Raw genomic sequence first — 20,974 nt, 5'->3', positions numbered from 1 at the left:
ACAAGTATTATTTCAACATGTGCAGAGGATATGGTTTACACATTATTCATTGTGAGAACAATCTCTATATAGGTGATCATTTCGAGATGAAAAAGAATTTCAGCCATGCGAAGTATTCACAAGTGTGCTGACAACATAAGAAGAAATGAAATGCACATAAAACCTTAGCTGACAGAACAGAAAACCAAAATAATGAATGTCAGTGTTGCTAATACCAGGAACAAGCTTCCCTTGTATAGAGTCGTGCAGGAAGCATAAGGACAAGATAAGTACATGTGCGCGGCACCTAACTGGAGCAAGGTTTGTGCAATTCAAGGTAGCCATGTTAATGCTTCATCACGCCAGCTTCACTGGAAAACGCTGCATTGTACTCATAAGTCGGCCAACTCATTAATGAGCCGACTCACTCAGACTTCGATAAAGCCGCAAGTCTGAGTGAATCCCAGTGAGCAATATTTTGGCGAGCCTGAGTCCGGTTAAAGAAAATTTTCGTGAGCGTGAGTCTAAGCGAGTCCAGCTCGGGTAATTTTTGGTGAGTACAAGTCTGATTGAGTCCTAAGTCCAAAATATCCTTCATGAGTGAGCGTAAGTGAGCTCCACCGTTTTTGCCAACTTATGAATCATACTACTGTACCACTACATGGGAGACAGATTCTTTGCAAGTACAACTACACATGTTTTTTTACCATATTCTCATTAAAGCAAGCCACTTGTCAATCATCTATGAATTTCAGAGTGTAGTTTGTTTTTTCTCATAGTGATGCCACAGTTTCACCTTTACTGGGGATATATACTGTAAAACTTAGTTTTGGTGGGTTGCCAGCAGCCCTCCAGCTGTGCTGAAAGACGACTTGAGCTCATCTGGAAGGATTCCATTTGCTCAATTATATGGCTACAGGCTCCTCCTTTATGCATGACATCTCAGTTGCACTGGTTTACTTCATATCAATGTTTTGCTTGTGACTTCATTACCATGCTGGAGCGCAAAACAGTATGATGACATGTTGTCATGTACTAGTGAACACAAGCAGAGAAAAAGAGAGAGCAAGAAGATTATGGGAAGGTAGAAGGGTCAGCCTGAGCTAGTGTGTGCTAGCCTACTACTCTGCACAAAGGAAAGAGTAAAATGGGGGAATAGGAAAAAAAAGAGTTACCCATATCTGCAATGGCTGTGCACCAGAGTTGTTTCACTAGAGTAGCAACTATTCAGAGCACCAGCATATAAAGCTGGTTTGGAAACTTGATTTCAGATGCACACATTGTTGTGATGTATACCTCTCGCCTTTGTATGTCTCATTCAATATTTATTTTTGTAATTCCCTGCCGATGGCTCTCACCCAGAAGCCACACCGCCCTGCTCAACAGCTGCTGCAGCTTTGTCATCACCCAAACCAACCACGGCCACACAATTTGGCACACCACCCTCATAAATAACAGACAGTGTTCCAGATGAGTGTACGTCTGTTCACTGAATTACATAACAGCTGTAATTCCCCCATGCAGTTAGGCAGGCATAACATGTAAGGTATGATATGAAGAACCGTGTTTTACGCCTATTGATAGAATAGTTTGGCATTTGAATGGAACATTCTTATGAGGCAATATGTCAGCCGCACGATAGATTTCAAAGCACATATAGTTCCATGATGAATATAGGCGATGTAGTAAACACAAACAGTCCCACAGAATGTGGTGCAACAGATAGAGCAAAGTGTAACTGATCTACCTCCTAAAGAGCTTCAGTGACGGTTCCTTGATTTCAAAAGGTGCAAAGCAGCACATGTAAGAGTAGTAAGGATAGCGAAGCACAATTTTTTCCATAAATAACTAAAAGATACTTCTGTATAAAAAATAGAGGTGGAAAATTACCACGAGGTGTCACTGGAGCCGATGATTCAACAAGCAGCCTTGAAAAAAATCTACAATTGTGGAAACATTGGCTACAGCGACACCCCGTGTTCATGAATTTTTTCATTTCCTTCTGGTTTCCACCTTTCTTTGAACTTCTGCCTGTCTTGCACATGAAGAAGTCTTGTTAAAAAGCATACCAAATTCTATTCTTGACCTACAGGTAATAAGTTATGTGATTTATTTTATTTTCATACTGCAAGATGCATTATATCACAGTACTAACATGATTAACATTGTTTTCTAGGTCCTGCTGGTTCCAGTGGCCTCTCGGGGCTTTCACGAACTCCACTGACTGCAGCGATGTCCACAGGTTTTCAAAGCACACCAAAACCAGCCCGTAGAAAAAATGCTTCTGTGTACACCCCTAGAACCAAAAAACATACGGATGACCTTGTGAATCGAAAAAACAAGTACCGCAAGGCATTGGCGAGAATTAGACGGAAACACCAAGTTAAAAATATAACACGACTTGAGGCACTGAGCAGGATTGAACCACATTTACCAAGAGACCTTTCTGAATTGGTGAAAGCTAAAATTTGGCTCTGTTCTTTTCTAAAATCTAAAAAACATTGGTCAAAGGAAATAAAACAATTTCAACTAAACCTATTCTTCCATTCACCGAAAGCCTATCGCTTCTTGAGGGAGGTGCTTCACTTGCCGCACGTGAGAACATTAAGACGCTGGCTGGCAGACATCCCCATGACACCTGGCATCATACCTGATGCCATGGACATAATTCAATACATAACTAAGGATTGGCCAATTCAAGACAAAGCATGCTGTCTGCTATTTGATAAAATATCTTTAAAACAAAATTTAATGTATGACCAGTCAAAGGATATTGTAATTGGCTTTTCAGATGACGGACATAGCAAGACTTCTCGTGTGGCAAACACAGCCCTTGTTGTGGCTGCGTCAGGCATGTCAAGCAGTTGGGTCCAGCCAGTCACTTTAGTGGTCTCTCACAATGCAACTCCAGCCCTTGTGATGCGACGGCTTTTGCTAGACTTAATTCAACAGCTTGAAACGAAAGGTCTCTAGGTAAAAGCAGTAATATGTGATCAGGGCTCAAACAATGTGAGTTTGTCATAAATGCTCGTTGTTCATTCTTTAAATGAGCCCTTTTTTAAGGTTAACAGAAGAGTATATTTCATGTTTGACACTCCACACCTGATCAAATGCATATGGAACAATTTGAGGAGACTAAAACTTACAATTGGCTCACAGGTTGTGGTTTGGGAACACATTGAAACCCTGTACAAAAAAACACGTCACACATATCCGGCATTTAAGAAACCTGAGAAACATTTGTAGATTGGCAAAAAAACTCAGGGATCAACACATCTACAAGATGCCCTTCGCTGACATGAGAGTGGAACAGGTTTTCAGTGAATCTGTTTCTGTTGCATTACTCACTCTCATGGCCACTGAAGAGCTTCCCATAGATGCAAAAGCTACAGCAGAATTCATAGAGAGAATGGACAAGCTTTCTGACAGCCTCAACAATTCAGCAATGAAAAAACAGGACGACAAATTGAGGTATGCCATGTCACATGGTTCTGAACACCACACCTTCCTTGAGCAGTGCATAACTTGGATTGCTGGCTGGCACTTTGGTGGTCCTCAAGACAAGCAGCCACACATCATCAAAGGATGGCAAATCACAATCAAAGCCCTGCTTTTGCTTTGGCAAGATCTACAAACAGAATTCGGCTTCTCAAACCTCCTAATACGTCATCTACAAGAAGACCCATTGGAGAACTTCTTTGCCACCATTTGCCAAAAGCATGGTTGCAATGAGGCACCCAATGTGTACGAATTCACAGCAGCCCTAAAACATATTTGTATTGGAAAGCTTTTCCGGCTATCTGCACAGGGAAACTGTGAAGTGACAACAAATGCATTCCTCACCAACATCGAGGATGCTTCTGGATTTGTGTCACTAAGCAGCACACCTGCTGTTAGCCAGAGCACACTGCATTACTTTGATTGTGATGACCCGCAAACACCTTTACAAGAACACAGTGATATTACATATGAAAATGTCATATATCATGTCACTGGAACTCTTGTAAAGGGCTTCCTTGGCCTGAGGGCCACTGACTGTACGTGCAACAGCACGTTATTGGACAAAGATGGTGGAGTTTTCTCTGGAAAAGATCGGCTTTTGCATTGCTCAGGGAAGATGGTGTTCTAGAGCACCTGTTCAGTGCCATATAAGCGGCCACTGAAGAGTGCATAAATTACATCAAGCAATTGGACAGCCACTTCACGTGCGAGATTCCCTACACTGTACATTTCACAAATATATGCAAGCAGCTAATCCAGGACATGCCAAAGAGGCCCAATCTTTTTTGTTCCCCTGTCTGCAACACCAAATTCCTACACGTTTTGCAGCAAGAGGCTCTATTGGTACATCACATTTGTTAACAAAAACACAGAAACCAAGTCCAGGAAAAGTACTGCTGCAAAAAAAAAAAAACCCGCAAACTTATAAATTAGATTCAAAATCACAAATATTTCAATACATGACTCTGTACTGAGGGGCTTCAGGTAATTTTGACCATCTAGTGTTCTTTAATGTGCACTGACATCACCTGTACATGCACTGCCAGCATTTAATTAACCTCCATCGAAATGCAACCATTGCAGCTGGAAAACATGCATCTTTCGGGTCAGCAGCTCACCACTGTAACCACTGTGCCACTGTGGTGCTTTTTCTTTTTTTTTCTAATTACCAGTTCTTTATACGTGTACAAACGTATCAAAATGCCTGTGAAACTGCCTCTTCAGTGGTTGCATACATCTGTGCCAGACAAAAATGAACGGGGTGTATGCAGAAGCTGTGCTCTTGGTCTATGCTTTAGACGACATGACTACTCGTGATGAACACTGAATTGTTTTCACTATCATTTACGCACTTTACTGACATGTTTTTTGTAACTCACACACTCTAACTCTAAACTATGCAGTGTATCTTATCTGTCTAAATACTTGCAAAGCTTATTGCATACATTGCGTTACATCGGGCTGGTGCAAAGTGTGCCAACATGTGCTGTGCTCCACATTTACACTTTTGAAAAGCGTTTTAAATTTGCTTACTTATGTGTGCCAATATTTGTTGCTTATTGTCTGTACAATGTACATTCAAACGTAAAGTACACTCTAAAAGAAGAGCGAGTAAAAAGGGTGTCTTTTTGTCCCACAACCATAATCGTCATCTATATTGCGTTCCATCCTTGCACTTTCGCCCCGCGCCCGGTACATTCCGGTCACAATCGACATGCCCATTATCAGGGTTACATTGCATTCTCGATGGGAAAGTGGCTAGCGCCGAGTTTTCAAGAAAGGAAGCGCACGCAAGCCTGATGACGATTATTGTTACAGGACAAAAAGACACCCTTTTTACTCGATATTTCTTTAGAGTGTATATGTAAAACAAGTATACAATAATGACACGGCCACTTTGTTTTTGCAATGTGACCGCGACGCAGGTCTCGTCTCGTTGCGTGAAAACTTTTTGGAACACTTTCGCTAATCCAGGTGTACCTGCATGATGCAAATATGACTAACTATATCGTACAATGTATACGTAGTCGACGCATTCAATCTGTTAGAATATCATTGTCAGAACGTATGTGCATATTATGACCGTTTGCGCATGCAGACGGGTGTCACATGACCCATTCTCCGGCGCGGAATTCGATTTCTCGATCGCGAATGCCTTATTAGCACAAACTGAAGAAAAGGTCCAACAGCAGTCATGAAATTCGATACTGAGAGAGCCTCCATTCCGATTACAGCCAGTGCAGTGTTCGTATGACATCCGTGCATATTGCGTGACGTGCTACTCAAATGAACATGGTGCAGGCATACACAAGTGATTTGATATACAGTCCGCAAACACTGTCTGTGTGATTTGCTGAGTGTGCAAACTGTGCGCGCATTAACAGAACCTGACAAAACCATGGGAATCCTGCCGCAATAAAGGTTATAGTGTATCTGCAATGTGCACTGTTCTCGTTCTGTGATCGCGCAACTATGACAATCTACAAACGTCATACTACATGGAGCAAACACATTTCAAGAAAATGAAGGTAATGAAAACGATTACAAACGATTTAAAACGCTCTACAAGCACGGCCAACCAACCATAAGCCACCAGTGAGCTACCGATTGCAAACAGCCATGTTCGATTATTTGTGGATCGGTACGATGCACGAAGGAAGGAACGGAGGAAGGAAAAAGGTAAGGAGAGGGCATGCCCAGCCGGCGCAGGGCGTAAAAAATGTGGCGGAAATGACATCACGGCGGCCATATTCAGTAGGCACAATGGCGGCGTTGTTATGGTTACGTGTTGCGCAGTGGAGCTGGTCTAGCAGTGAGCGGCCGCGGCTGGCGGCGGAATGTGTGCCTCTCCAGGTCTCGTTCTGAGCCGTGGCGGGCAATATCTGTGCTCTGCGCCACGTTATTGGTTACGCAGTGTTCTCCTGGCTGTTACATTACTCTTAGCAACGTTTACAAATCCCTTTGTCCATCACGGGGTTTCAACAGTGCGTGGAACAAGTGCACATCCATGTGTCGTGCGGCGGATGACGCGGATGAAGCAGTTAGTGTTCAGCGAAATTGCGTTGGGCACCATGACGAAGCTCAATGACGACGAACGCCTTGCAGGTCAGTGACGGTTGAGCAGTGCTCCTCTTGTGACAACGGACGACGCTGTTGAGCCCAGCAAGACGCGCCGTGAGGACCATGTGCACATACGTAGTTTCGTGTTGTGTGTGTACAGTAATAACTTGCATGTGCGTATTAAAACACCTTTTCTGTTCCGCTTGGTACACTCTCCACCAGCATTGCATGTAATCTCAACGTAACAGCAACCGCGTTCAAGTGTCACTTGCACCGTGCTCAAAGTCACCACGGTCGCAGAATGCTGACGCCGGTGAGTTTCACGCGGAACACGGACACAGGGGCAGGACGCTGCGGCGGTCGCGTGGCGGAATGCAACCGTAGAAGGCGCACGACCGATCGTGTTGTCTGTACAGTTGCTGAATTAATGACGTGAAAGCACTCGCCGTTGTCAGTGCATCTAGCGCGCGTTCTCTCGTAGTTGCTTCGTTGTCGGCGAGCTGTTACTCCCTGTTATTACTCGGATGAAGCGATTTCGCTGAAGGTGTCCCGCTGGCTCAGTATCGGATGATATCGCTACTGCATGTACAACACGTGGCGATCAGTCAAGATATCTTTGGCTTGCCCTCGCCCGTTCCACCTGTATATAAAGCATGGCACAATAAACTTAGGGGATTCTTCCCGTTACGCTCGGACTGTCAGGATGGCCCAACGACCACACACGATACATGGTGTCAGAAGTTAACCGAAGCTAGCGCCTAGCATGTACAACATGGATTTTGTGAAGCCACCGCCCCCACTACGTACTAATGGGGAAATCAGCAAGAACTGGCAGGGCTTCAAGCAGCGCTTCGAGTTGTTCTTGACCGCGTCGGAGACCAGTGGCAAACCCCGAAAGGAAGCAACAAAGACTGCCCTCCTCCTAAGTATCGCAGGTGAGGAAGCCATTGAGATCTTTAACACGTTCGAATACCAGCAAGAGGAGGATAGCAGCGATTACAAAACAGTCGTGCAGAAGTTCGATGCATATTTTGCCGGACAGAGTAACGAAGTGCACGAACGCTATGTATTTCGCTCAAGGATCCAGAAGCCGGGAGAACCCTTCGAACATTTTGTGAGGGATCTGAAAACGCAGGCAGCATCGTGCAACTTTGGCAGTCTTAAGGAGTCGATGATCAGAGACCAGATCGTTTACGGGACTACTGACAGCAACCTTCGAGAAAAGCTGTTAAGGGACAACAATTTGACACTACAAAAGGCCGAGCTGGCAGGTAAAGCCGCAGAAGCAGCAGCGGGACACCAAGAAGTTTGGGCACGCGAACTGAAAGAAGTAGATCCGGTAGGCGTGGCTCCTATTGACAAAACTTTTTCGCCAGGACCCGCCTTTTCTAAGTGTCTGAGATGTGGGCGCAAGCATGCACCACGAAGCTGTCCAGCGTTCGGGATGAAGTGCCGGAAGTGCCACAGGCGCAACCATTTCGCCATATGCTGCAAAACAACCACGGAAGTTCACGAGCTCCGAGGCTCCGAAGACAACTTTGACATTCTGGACGTGTCAAATTTAGGCAAAATTCCACGCGACTGGACGGTGCGAGCTCAAATCAAGAACCTGCCAGTAAACCTAAAAGTCGACACGGGAGCACAAGCAAATTTGCTGCCTTTGAGCTGCTACCTCAAGATGCGCCCTCAACCGCCGCTGAATCCAAGTAGCGCGGTGTTACGTTCGTATGGAGGAGGGGCAATTCAGCACGTCGGGGTCATACGTACCGAAGTCACACTGAATGACTCGACCTCAGTACTGGATTTTTTCATCGTACGGAAGGGGCGTCAAGCGATCCTCGGACTTCAAGCATGCCAACTCATGAGGCTTGTGCCGCGTGTCTACAGCGTGTCTAAAAGCAACCATGAGTGCATCTTTGACGAATTTCGCCATCTGTTCACCGGAACCGGGTGCGTGCAACGAGCATACAAGATGGTGTTACGTGACGGCGCCATACCCGTCGTCCAGGCCGCACGGCGTGTTCCAGTGGCCTTACAAGAACCCCTCAAGATGGAATTGGACCGCATGCAACGAGCCAGCATTATCACGAAGGTGACCGAGCCTACAGACTGGGTGAGTCCTGTCGTTATTGTTCGAAAGAAGGACGGGAAAATCCGAGTGTGCATTGATCCACGAAACATAAATGAGTGCCTAAAAAGAGAACATTACATAATGCCTCGCAGAGAAGATATAGAAGCAGACCTCGCCGGCGCGACAGTTTTTTCACGCCTAGACGCAAACTCGGGGTTTCACCAGATCCCTTTAGATGACGAAACCTCCCGAATTTGCACCTTCGCAACACCATTCGGCCGCTACCGGTTTTTGCGCTTACCCTTTGGTATAGCATCGGCTTCAGAGGTCTTCCAGAGGACCCTGAATGAAATTTTTGAAGAACTTCCTGGGGTCAGAGTGTACGTGGACGACGTCCTTATCTGGGGTGCATCCATAGAAGAACATAATGAGCGTCTTAAGTCGGCGCTACGAGCAGCTGAACGCGCCGGCCTTACATTCAACCCAGAAAAGTGCACGTTTGCGGTCGAAAAGATAGAATTTCTCGGGGACGTGATTGACAAAAACGGCATCAGACCAAGCCCATCCTTGATAAATTGCATGCTACAAATTCCCACACCAGTTGACAAGCTTGCGGTGCAACGAATGCTGGGCGTTGCCAACTACTTCAGCAAATTCTTGCCGTCACTCGCTGAAAGAACCACACTACTGAGGGGCCTGATCAAAAAGGACCGAATCTTCGAATGGACAGATAACCACAATCAGGAATGGAAGCAGCTATGCGACAGTTTGAGCAAAGAACCTTTGCTATCTATCTTTGATCCTCAGAGAAAAACCAAAGTGTCGTGCGACGCATCACGGAATGGGGTTGGATCAGCTTTGCTGCAATACCACAATAACGCGTGGAAGCCGGTCGCGTACGCGTCACGAGCGCTCAGCGAAACTGAGCAACGGTATTCACAAATTGAAAAAGAGACGTTAGCATTGCTGTACGGCTGCGAAAGATTTCATCACTTTATCTACGGCCGCAATGTCATTGCAGAGACCGATCATCGGCCCTTGATTACCATTGCTCGGAAACCAATAGGCGATATGCCGCCAAGGCTACAGCGTTTCTTCCTCCGTTTGCTGCGTTATGACCTTGACTTGCAATTCATTCCAGGGAAGCAGCTCGTCCTGGCCGACATGCTCTCGAGAGCCACAAGCAGGCAAGCGGGTGACACCGACAGCGACGATGTAGAAGTCCACGCGGTAAGTGTGATGTCTTCATTAGTGAGCGACCGAACATGGAAGTGGTTGTCAGCAGAAACAGAGAAGGACGAAGAGCTTAAAGACGTTCTGAAAAACCTAGAATCTGGAGAGGATATCAAGGGCCAATGGAGGCCATTTCAAGCAGAACTATCTCAAGTTAACGGTGTACTTTTGAAAGGCTGTAAGGTGGTAATACCGGCTTCTATGAGACGTGAAATGCTAGATCGCATTCACCAAGGTCACTTAGGTGTCAACAAATGTAAATCAAGGGCAAGACAGCTTGTTTTTTGGCCTGGAATAAATCAAGATATCGAATCGATCTGCCATAAATGTGCACCATGCAGAAAATACGCATACAAACAGCCGACAGAGCCTCTTAAGATGCGCCCGGCGCCACCCCAGCCTTGGTACCGTGTAGGGGCGGACCTTTTCGAATATGGCGGTAGAACATACTTGTGTGTTTATGACGCGCTCTCCAACTTTCCCGAGGTGGAGTTGCTCAAAGACACATCTTCGAGAACTGTCATAGAAGCAGCAAGTGCCATCTTCGCCAGATATGGCATACCAGTTGAACTTTGTACCGATAATGGGCCGCAGTTCACAAGTCATGACTTCGCTGCATTTTCTCAGCTGTACGATTTCAAACACGTCACTTCAAGCCCGAGGTATCCACAATCAAATGGCCTCGCAGAAAAAGGAGTACAGGTCGTTAAGAGAATACTAAAGAAAACTACTGACGCGAAACAAGACTTTTGGCTTGGATTACTCGCTTACAGGACGACACCGATGGAGGGTGCGCCTTCACCTGCCGAGGTGTTACAAGGAAGGCGACTGCGAACGACGCTGCCGGATGTCCGTTCCGTTCCAGAATTTCCGGTCCGAAAGCATCGCCAGAGCAACGCCTGCAGGAGGACCCTAGCGCCGCTGGGAGCAGGCGACACCGTTCGAGTTAAAGGGGGGTCATGGTCGACCAAAGCACGAGTCCTCGAGCCATGCAATACTCCCAGGTCATACCATGTCGTCACAGAGGAAGGAAGGGTCCTCCGCCGCAACCGCCAGCACCTACTTCCGACCGGTGAAAGCTTTCGAAGGCGCACGTGTTCCAGCAGCAGTGAGGACTTCGCCGAACAAACTGCAAATTGCAGTAGTGGGCCCGCAGCTCTCCATGCACCCAATACGGCAGGCATCGTAACTTCAAGAAGTTCGACAAGACTGCGACGGCCACCACAGCGGTTGACCTACGACAGAAACTTTGTGCAAGTGTCGTGATGAGCTTCCCAGTGGCGTGCAATGAACGATGTTTCTTCTGTGCACTGTTCAACCCTGTAACTCCCCGTTAGAAAAATATTTAACTGTTCTGTTTTGTTTACTCATACGAAAGAGGATGTATCGGATGATATCGCTACTGCATGTACAACACGTGGCGATCAGTCAAGATATCTTTGGCTTGCCCTCGCCCGTTCCACCTGTATATAAAGCATGGCACAATAAACTTAGGGGATTCTTCCCGTTACGCTCGGACTGTCAGGATGGCCCAACGACCACACACGATACAAGTGATGAGCCCAGTTCCATTAGTTTCGGATCGTCACGACACACGCGCTGCGCAGCCCACGTGCTTTCCGAGCCGGAGAGGGAGTCGCGCCTTCTGCTTCGCATTCATATGTAAACAAGAAAGGAGAATTTGCCTACTCAATATGGCCGACTTCCGGCTTCATCGCGGCTTCACAACGAGTGACGTCAGGGCCTCTCCTTACCTTTTCCTTCCTCCGTGGGAAGCCGCGATGAAGCCGGAAGTCGGCCATATTGAGTAGGCAAATTCTCCTCTCTTGTTTACATATGAATGCGAAGCAGAAGGCGCGACTCCCTCTCCGTCTCGGAAAGCACGTGGGCTGCGCAGCGCGTGTGTCGTGACGATCCGAAACTAATGGAACTGGGCTCATCACTCTGAGCCAGCGGGACACCTTCAGCGAAATCGCTTCATCCGAGTAATAACAGGGAGTAACAGCTCGCCGACAACGAAGCAACTACGAGAGAACGCGCGCTAGATGCACTGACAACGGCGAGTGCTTTCACGTCATTAATTCAGCAACTGTACAGACAACGCGACCGCCGCAGCGTCCTGCCCCTGTGTCCGTGTTCCGCGTGAAACTCACCGGCGTCAGCATTCTGCGACCGTGGTGACTTTGAGCACGGTGCAAGTGACACTTGAACGCGGTTGCTGTTACGTTGAGATTACATGCAATGCTGGTGGAGAGTGTACCAAGCGGAACAGAAAAGGTGTTTTAATACGCACATGCAAGTTATTACTGTACACACACAACACGAAACTACGTATGTGCACATGGTCCTCACGGCGCGTCTTGCTGGGCTCAACAGCGTCGTCCGTTGTCACAAGAGGAGCACTGCTCAACCGTCACTGACCTGCAAGGCGTTCGTCGTCATTGAGCTTCGTCATGGTGCCCAACGCAATTTCGCTGAACACTAACTGCTTCATCCGCGTCATCCGCCGCACGACACATGGATGTGCACTTGTTCCACGCACTGTTGAAACCCCGTGATGGACAAAGGGATTTGTAAACGTTGCTAAGAGTAATGTAACAGCCAGGAGAACACTGCGTAACCAATAACGCGGCGCAGAGCACAGATATTGCCCGCCACGGCTCAGAACGAGACCTGGAGAGGCACACATTCCGCCGCCAGCCGCGGCCGCTCACTGCTAGACCAGCTCCACTGCGCAACACGTAACCATAACAACGCCGCCATTGTGCCTACTGAATATGGCCGCCGTGATGTCATTTCCGCCACACTTTTTACGCCCTGCGCCGGCTGGGCATGCCCTCTCCTTACCTTTTTCCTTCCTCCGTGCGGCTTCCCAACGAGTGACGTCAGGGCCGCTCCTTACCTTTCCTTCCTTTTCCTTCCTCCGTGGTACGATGCGACTGGCGAACAGATGGTAATCGCCGGAGCATAGCCTCCTAGATTTCCCTTGCCTGCCGGATTATCGGCGGTCACTTAGAAAGCGGTCGTTGTCGGAACTATGGTAATGGCGCCACCTAAAAAGGGGTATTTTCAAATAAGTTTTTACGTTTTTAGAACTTATATGCAACAAAAATAGGCAAGGTTCTGACTGACGTTACAAAAAGTGTTGCCAGACTAAGAGAATCAGTGTTGCCAGACTGCTGCCACATTTGGTAGAAAAATTTGCTCCTGTAGTTGGGGCTTCCTCGCGAGAGTATCGTGTCGTCCGCGGTGCATTGTGCGAGTGCATGAGCACTGCTGGCCATTTTAATTAACAGAATAAACCGCGCCTTGCAGACGTTGGAGCGCGTTCTCTTGCTGTGTGCGCTGCTGTGCAATTAAGAGATCGTGTCTCAGAGTTAGGGAATCAACGACGCGTCGTCCGCCGTGCATTTCACGAGTGCGATGAACTTGTCCACGAGTGCGTGTGCGACGTAATTAACGCAATGAAACACGAATTCTCTTGCTGTGTGCGCAGCTGTGCAATTAAGAGATCACGTCTCAGTATTAGGGACGACGGGGAAAACTGAATAGAGTCGCAGCAGGCAGTGCGCTGCCCCCCCCCCCCCCTTTTTTTTTTACAGCTGATCGTGCCGCGTCGACCGCGTGCCTTGACGCGGACTCTACGCTTTCCCAAGCTGTGTCAGCACAAGACATATCGTTCGGACTCGTGTACATGTGACGAATAAACGTGCCAAAGCTGGCTAATTGGGGTACGTCGGATATGCTACAGCTATATACGCCTGGAAGGCTGCTTTATCGACTCAGTTGGAGCGAATTAAGCATGACTCGCGCGTACCTGTAAATGGGACCCCGCATAAGCATTCATTATTTGGAATTTTCGCCCTTTGTGCTTATTGCGGGTGGGCCCTGCAAGCGATGGTGGCTGGTCGGTGGGGTCCTATTGACAGGTACGTTGAAGTCCTTAATTTTTTTTCATAAATATACGAAAAATACTAGGGATTTTTTTTAGACTTCTACGTCATGTTTTTCCTTCCAACATGTCTATGTAGGCCAACTACCGCACTTGTCTTGTTTACACACTATGGGCGGCAACGAGCGCTCTTCATAGCCCAAGTTAAAAAACACAAAAACGTTGCGCTTTAGGCGTGTGCGTGGCTACAAGCGTGACGTAACAAGGAAAAGTGAATAAAAATACGTAATACGGCCGCTCCTCGACGACGTCGGCCCCCTTCAAGGCGGGCGAGCACCCATCCACAGCTCTTGACCTCAAATTCGTGTGTTTAGTAAGGGTGTGCCACGATTGAAGCACCAGGTACCAAACTATACCAGAGCCGTCCCGACGAAGGCTCAATGTGGTTAATTTTGTGTGTTTAGTAAGGGTGTGCCACGACTGAATCACTAGATTCCAAACTATACAAGAGCCGTCCCGAGGAAAGCTCGGTGTGTTCAGAATAACTCAGGTGAAAATTTTCTGCTGGTTCCCTGCTGGGAGTTGCTGGTTTTTAATGGAACCAGCAGTTACGCTGCTGGTTGTACTGGTTCCAGCAGTGTGCCTACTGGTTTTCTGCTGGTTCCAGCAGGGTGCCTACTGGTTCTTTATTGGGACCAGCATGCTACCTACTAGCTTGCTGATGGTCCCAGCAAGCTACCTGCTGGTTTTAGCGGTTCCAGCAGTGTGCCCATTGGTTTTCTGCTGGTTCCAGCAGGGTGCCTACTGGCTCTCTACTGGGACCAGTACACTGCCTACTGACCTGCTGGCTGTGCTGGTACCAGCTACTCCTCAGTAGCATTAGTCTCGTATCTATTATTGGCGTTTTTTTAAACTACTACTGAATAGTTTGCTACATAATAATAAAAATACTACACAATAAAAAGTTTCATAATTTATTTACAGGTAAAAGCATAAAAAATAGTAGTCTTATATAACGTATAAATTATTATGACGTCTTCGAGCCGTAGTTTAGTACAACACATGTGCTCTTGTCGTCAATTGTCTGTCTTTGCATTTGTATGTTTGGTGTGTTAGTTGCAAGTTTCCTCTTGAATATGTGTGACATGAGCACGTAATAGTTTATTTTTAGGTCAATTGCGTCTGTGGAAAGTGTAACAAGTGAATATCAGCCTATTTGAGCTGTTTTTGCTGCTATGCTATGCGGTGTCTTGATTTCGTGAGTGCAGATCGAGGCCCACCTTGTATCTCAGTGATCAATCTTTCATGCAGGTAAGTTGCATATTTATTTCAAATATAAGTAAACCGTGCATATTCCGAATGCTTCTGTGCTTTATTAAGCTCAGTGTCATCGTACATTTGTGTTTGTGATGCTAATGAATTCGCATATCCATGCCGGTTGCTGTAAGTAAGCCATGCTCCTTTGTCTCCGTGTAATGAAGTATTAACACACTGCTTAATTCTAGTTTGCTGAGTGAACTAATGGGGGCTTATATATGTAAAAGTTATTTGCTTAATATGTATGTCGTCGTGCACACTGTTTCCCGCGTATTGACGTTAAGTAGCATTTTTAAAGATTGAGATCTGCTGTCACGATGTCCATTGACAACAAAATATTTTATTTTGTTATAGATTGCCTGCATCACTTAGCTGCCCTTGACAATACAGACATCTGTGGTGTGGATCAAGGTCCCCTGTGAATTTTCATTTGGAACAATTTGAGCGGGAACCGAAGCTGGAAGATTACCTTCTTCAAGTGTAAATACATAATTTTTAATAAATTGTAATAGATCAATGCATGGGTGTATTTAATGGACTTTTGAAAAGCAGCCCATTTAGAACTGCATTTTATTGAGTGGAACAAACTTAGTGTGCTCATTTGTACCACTGTAACTCGTATTACTAACTCATATTACTAAGTATTACGAAAATGGAATGTGACGATTGTTCAGCTGTGAAGGGACTAACTTCCAGTTAGAAACAGGCCGTATTTCAGCTGGTTCAAGCTGCAATAAAGCTTGCAGCTGACAATATGCAGCTCGAATCAGGCTTATTGCCTGCTTTGTTGCTTGGAGGTGTACTCCATGTCGGCGAGTTACAAGTTGGCTGACTGCCTGCAATACTGCGCTGGAACCACCAGCTACTCGTTCCATCAGCAACTGGTTCTATCACTTGCTGGTTCTATTACCTACCTGGAATGTGCTAATAAAGCAGCGCTGCTGGAACCAATAGCCAACCAGCAGGAAATTTTCACCTGGGAACAGATCTATTTGGAGTACGACGTACTCTACTATGGGAGAGCGTTACGCCGTCCCGCGGGGGGGGGGGGGTAGAAAAAAGTGGGTAACGATTTAGAGTACAGCGTACTCTACTATGGGAGAGCTTAAAGCCGTCCCGTGGGACTCAATGTACAAAGCCGCACTAGTAAGTCAGATAAACCTTGCGTGTGTTTAGAAAAAGTGGTTAACGATTTAGAGTACTAGCGTACTAGGTACTCGTTCATGGGAGAGCGTAAAGCCGTCTCAACTCGACCAATGGCAGAAAAGCACATTGACTATGTGCGCAACCGTCCAACTGCAGAAACAGAGGTTTATCTATTTTTCATCAGCCCCTGTGGTTTATTCAGTTCATGATCAAGAGTTTACATGTCTAGCCGAATTGACTGATCAGTAATTTGTGCCATTGAAAGAGTTTGGAAAATGAAATTACGCTTGCATTCTAACCTTTATTTAAGTAACGAGAAGTAGAGGTATTGTTTAAAGTGGTACTCTTTTTTTTACCTCCGTAACACAAGACCAGCCTTAATTTTTTCACAGAATCTCTCCGGAAAATTAGGTTTTGGTAGAGTGTACTAGAAGTGCTGAGTGGCGTGACCACGCCTCGCCGCCTGATCGCTTCGACGTTGCCCGCAGCGGCGGCGCTGCAGTCGAATAGTACTGACAAAGCCGCGCGCGGCGTGCAAGAACTGCTATGCGCTTCGGCTCCTCCGTCGCGCTTTCTTGATGCAGATTTCTTCGTACCTGCCCATAATTCATGTCTAGCACATGATGCCATAGCCCTTGAAGTATGACACGCCACTCTACTGAATTTGAGCGCCATAAAAGCCCTTGTGAGATATCAAAAATAATTGAAAAAGGGTGTGTCTTATACTAATTTCTTCTCTCTTAACTCTTGCTTCGTTGGTTAGGCGCCTACAATATTCAGAATAACTGAGCCAATTTATTATATGTTAGCTGTGGTCAGAAAGCTGTGAGATTAAAAAACAAATATTGTGTCACACGCACGCAGAACCAGAAAGCCATAAGTAGAGAGGGGAGTTGAATTTCAAGTTGAAATACGTGGCGCAAGGTTACCAATGAGAAGAACAAGAAGAGACAGCCTCTTCTCGTTCTTCTCATGGGTAATCTTGGGCCACGTATTTCAACTTAATATGTACCAACTAGCCCAACATAACGTACTGATAACGTACTACAGAGGGGATATTAAGGGAATCTGAACCCCCTACACCACGAAATGTTTTCGTAATTTAACTTTTCAGGGTATTCTGAAATATTTATATGCATTCACAGCGACCACAAAGTGCCAAAGTTAGGCGTGCTGCTGCACACCCCACCCCCTCAAGAAAAAAATCTGCCATGGGTTGCCCTGCGCCAGTATTTTACAGTTGTTGAAGCTGAATATATCGTGTCCCTACAAATGCGCACTGTGGATTTCACCTTTTCGACAGTATGAGGTCTCAAAACTAGTTCAAGTCTAACGTAGTCGGACGAGAAATGCACCGCCTAAAAATAGTAGCTGTGCTAAGGTGCATATATATATATATATATATATATATATATATATATATATATATATATATATATATATATATATATATATATATATATATATATTGTGAGCATTATTTATGCGTCCCATCTTTTCATCTGTACATACTCATCATCACTAGTCAAGTTTAGGTTGTGGGGCACATACTCGAGTCAATAAAGGAGAGTCTTGAGTGTACTCGACGCCATCTTTTTTTTATTGATATGATATATAAGGAGATGTTGGCGCACCATTATGGCGCCGGCTACTCCTTAGCCGTTAATTGAAACTTGAACACGTATCTTGAAGCAAAACATACAAAGCAGTGCATGGAAAATAGAAAACTCAGGCACAGATATGCAAAGGCACACTTATACGTACATATCACAATGGTAAGTAAATGTTTGAAAGTCATTGTAAGAAGTCTCTGGAAACAACAAAACACAAACAACAAACACAAAACACAACAACAAAACAATAAAGCACACGTCTGGTTCTTATAAAGATGCATTCGCTCGTATGTACATAATAGTCGACACGTCATTCATTTCACAACACACACGTGATGGGTGTCACATGATACTGTATATAATCAGTACATGTGTTACAAATGAAAGCTTGTTCTTTGTTAATACTTGTCAGCAATTCCGCTGTCTTGTAAAAAACGTGTTAATGCTTTTAAAGCGTGGGACTGTAAAACTCCAGTTGGCCACGGGCCCAGAAGTTTTTTCATGCTAAATGGTCTGTGGTCCAATGCGAACAGTTCACTTTTAAGACGGCGTCTTGGCGTGTCATGATGTGGACAGTGTATGAGAAGGTGACATACGTCTTCATCTAAAAATCCACAATCGCATTTGGGAGTTTCAGCTCTGCCGATTCTGTGCAAAAAATGTTTTGTATATGCGGTGCCTAGCCTCAATCGGTGAATTAGAGTTTCCATCCTTCTATCTAATGCCAGCGTAATTTTGAATTCAATGAATGGATCGATGTGGTATAAATCGCAGCTCTTTGTACTTTGGTCAAACCAAGCAGTTTTGCTCATTCTGAAAGTTGTATTCTTTATAATACTACGCAATTCATTTTTCGATATCGGTAAAGAAACAGTAACGTCTTTACGATGTGCTTGTCGTGCTGCTTCATCGGCAGCTGTGTTTCCAGGAATGTTGCAGTGGCCAGGTATCCACTGGAATTTGATCTCATGTTGCGCCTTCTTTGCTTTAGTGAGCTCCTTCAGCGTTTCGTATGTCATACTATCACTTATTACTGTCCTGTTTGCACTGGAGAGTGATCCTAATACAGCCTGTGAGTCACTGAAAAGTACCCATTTTTTAGCGCCTGCTGCCGAGTTTATAAACTTTAGAGCATACAGAATAGCGAAGAGCTCAGATGTTGTAGATGACGTCGTGCGGCATAATTTAAACGATTCCTGAATATTGAGCTATGGTATGATAAATGCCGATGTTGAAGACGTTGTAGTACTTGAGCCATCTGTGTAAATATGTATGTACCCTGGATACCGCATGTGTATCTGATAAAGCGCTAGTTGTTGAGCAGCTTGGATGAACATGTCTCTCTTTCTAATAATGCCATCCACTGAGAATTCAATGCTTGGTATAGCAAGCACCCATGGAGGATAGTCCATTTCAGAGTTCCAAAATTCATGTCCGGGTAATATATGTACATTACTCTGTACTTCGTTATGAGCATTGCTTTTATCTCTTAGTAAAATCTCCAGCGCCAATGGGTGGTCCCTGTGTTGCGTCTGTAAGCGAAAAAAAATGGCGGCATGTTTCAATTGTTCTCATGACTGGAAAGGGTGGTTGTCGAGTCTGTGCTATGACAAGGCTGCTGGAAGTCGCTCGTGGAACACCTATGCAGACGCGCAGTCCCCTAGCTAATAGTCTTTGAAGTCGCTCCTCTGAAGTGCGGGAAAGGCCGTGTAACACTGCTGCAGAATATGCAACTTTTTGTCGTATTAAAGCATTGTGAACAGCGAGCATGGATGATACAGATCCGCCCCATGATGTCCCAGCAATTCTGCGGAGTATATTCACTAGCGTATTCACCTCGTTTTCGAGTTTCTTTATGTGAGGTGCCCATGATAGCTGCCTATCAAGTATTACTCCGAGAAATCGATGCTGTGTCACAATCATTAGTGGTTCTTTTTCTAAATTGAGATTGAAGTTCTTTAACTTCTTACGGGTGAAGGGCAATACAGCTGTCTTTGCGTGCGATAGAATCATTCCTCTTTCTTTTAAAAAGTTGTTGATAATATTTATTCTGTCTTGCAATGCAATCTGAATTAACCGTATGTCCGTGCCAGATGCCCAGATGCACACATCATCTGCATATAATGAGTATTTCAACCTGGAAGGCAGTCTTTTAGCTAAATCAGCCATAACACAGTTGAAAAGAAAAGGGCTGAGTACGCTTCCTTGTGGCACTCCCTGTCTGACGTCGTGTTCTGCACTTTTTCCTTCGCTCGTCTGAATGAATATTTTACGACCTGATAAAAATTTGGATACCCACCGCAAAGACCTGCCGGACAGTCCGTGTTCCAACATACTCAGCAAAACATGAATGTGACTGACTGTGTCAAATGCCCTTTTGATGTCCAAGAACACTGCGACCGTCAAACTACCACAGGCGCGTTCATGCTCCACATACGTTACTAGGTCCAGTATTGCATCCATTGTGCATCTCTGTTTTCTAAAACCTGTCAAGTAGTTGGAGAATACACCAGTTCTGTTGCACCACCATTGAAGTCGCGCATCAATGATTTTTTCCATTACCTTACATAAACAGCTTGTCAGACTGATTGGACGGAAGGATTCAAGGTTCAAGGGTGTCTTAGCCGGTTTTAAGATCGGAATGATGCGAGCAGACTTCCAAGACTCAGGTACAATTTCTTGCGTCCATAAATTATTGTAAATATCTAAGAGAATAGTTGTGCCTGTGGGCCCGAGGTTCTTTAGCATATTGTACGTAATGCCGTCCGGTACAGAGGCCGATTTTTGACGACATGATGCTATAGCACAATGCAGCTCCCTTAACGTAAATACAGGGTCTAGCTGAGGATGCTGGGCCCAAAAGCAAGTATTAATTTTCTGGCTGGCTAATGCGACAGAATTATCAAATAAGGCACATTGTGATGCGGCGGGCCTACTGATAAGTTGACAAAATTCATCTGCTACCACAGCTTCCGGTTTGTCCAAAGCTACAGCAAGAGTACGAAATGGGAAGCTCTGTGATACAGGGCCACTAAGTGCTCGAATTACAAGCCAAATTCTTGGAACAGGTGTGTGGGGAGAGAGCATGCCACAGAAATCACGCCAGCGTCGTTTACCTAAATTTTCTAGCCGTCTGCGCATTACACTGTGGATTTTCTGTGC

General features: G+C 45.6%; 1 protein-coding gene and 3 long non-coding RNA genes across 5 annotated transcripts; 3 read left to right on the top strand and 1 right to left on the bottom strand.

The window, feature by feature from the left end:
* Positions 1 to 1,162: 1,162 nt before the first annotated feature.
* On the top strand, positions 1,163 to 2,502 carry LOC142775588 (uncharacterized). Its single transcript, XR_012886803.1, has 2 exons — positions 1,163 to 1,455; positions 2,156 to 2,502. It is a non-coding gene; the product is annotated as an uncharacterized LOC142775588 (long non-coding RNA).
* Positions 2,076 to 7,107, bottom strand: LOC142775587 (uncharacterized). The gene is made up of 2 exons (XR_012886802.1): positions 3,126 to 7,107; positions 2,076 to 2,275 (listed from the first exon to the last, which is right to left on the bottom strand). It is a non-coding gene; the product is annotated as an uncharacterized LOC142775587 (long non-coding RNA).
* An 11-nt stretch (positions 7,108 to 7,118) lies between these two features.
* LOC142775586 (uncharacterized) lies at positions 7,119 to 11,354 on the top strand. 2 transcript variants are annotated; one of them, XM_075877053.1, is made up of 3 exons: positions 7,119 to 8,653; positions 9,753 to 9,841; positions 10,618 to 11,354. In XM_075877053.1, exons 1-2 carry the CDS (start codon positions 7,304 to 7,306, stop codon positions 9,828 to 9,830), a joined length of 1,428 nt encoding a protein of 475 aa, XP_075733168.1. In that variant the 5' UTR covers positions 7,119 to 7,303; the 3' UTR covers positions 9,831 to 9,841; positions 10,618 to 11,354. The 2 variants fall into 2 exon arrangements, with proteins under 2 accessions (XP_075733168.1, XP_075733167.1); XM_075877052.1 differs by having other exon boundaries at positions 9,753 to 11,354.
* A 3,361-nt stretch (positions 11,355 to 14,715) lies between these two features.
* On the top strand, positions 14,716 to 15,572 carry LOC142776867 (uncharacterized). Its single transcript, XR_012887857.1, has 2 exons — positions 14,716 to 15,047; positions 15,408 to 15,572. It is a non-coding gene; the product is annotated as an uncharacterized LOC142776867 (long non-coding RNA).
* Positions 15,573 to 20,974: the final 5,402 nt, after the last annotated feature.

The sequence above is a fragment of the Rhipicephalus microplus genome, chromosome X, assembly GCF_043290135.1.
Source record: "Rhipicephalus microplus isolate Deutch F79 chromosome X, USDA_Rmic, whole genome shotgun sequence".
In the NCBI taxonomy this organism is placed as follows: domain Eukaryota; kingdom Metazoa; phylum Arthropoda; class Arachnida; order Ixodida; family Ixodidae; genus Rhipicephalus; species Rhipicephalus microplus.
This window is presented reverse-complemented; position numbering and strand designations above follow the sequence as displayed.

Excerpts from the sequence above, each read along its gene's own strand:
- LOC142775586 (XM_075877053.1), top strand. The coding sequence starts at position 7,304 with ATGTACAACATGGATTTTGTGAAGCCACCGCCCCCACTACGTACTAAT. Across the intron at positions 8,654-9,752 it reads TGACCGAGCCTACAGACTGG|GGAAGCAGCTCGTCCTGGCC; the intron begins GTGAGTCCTGTC and ends AATTCATTCCAG.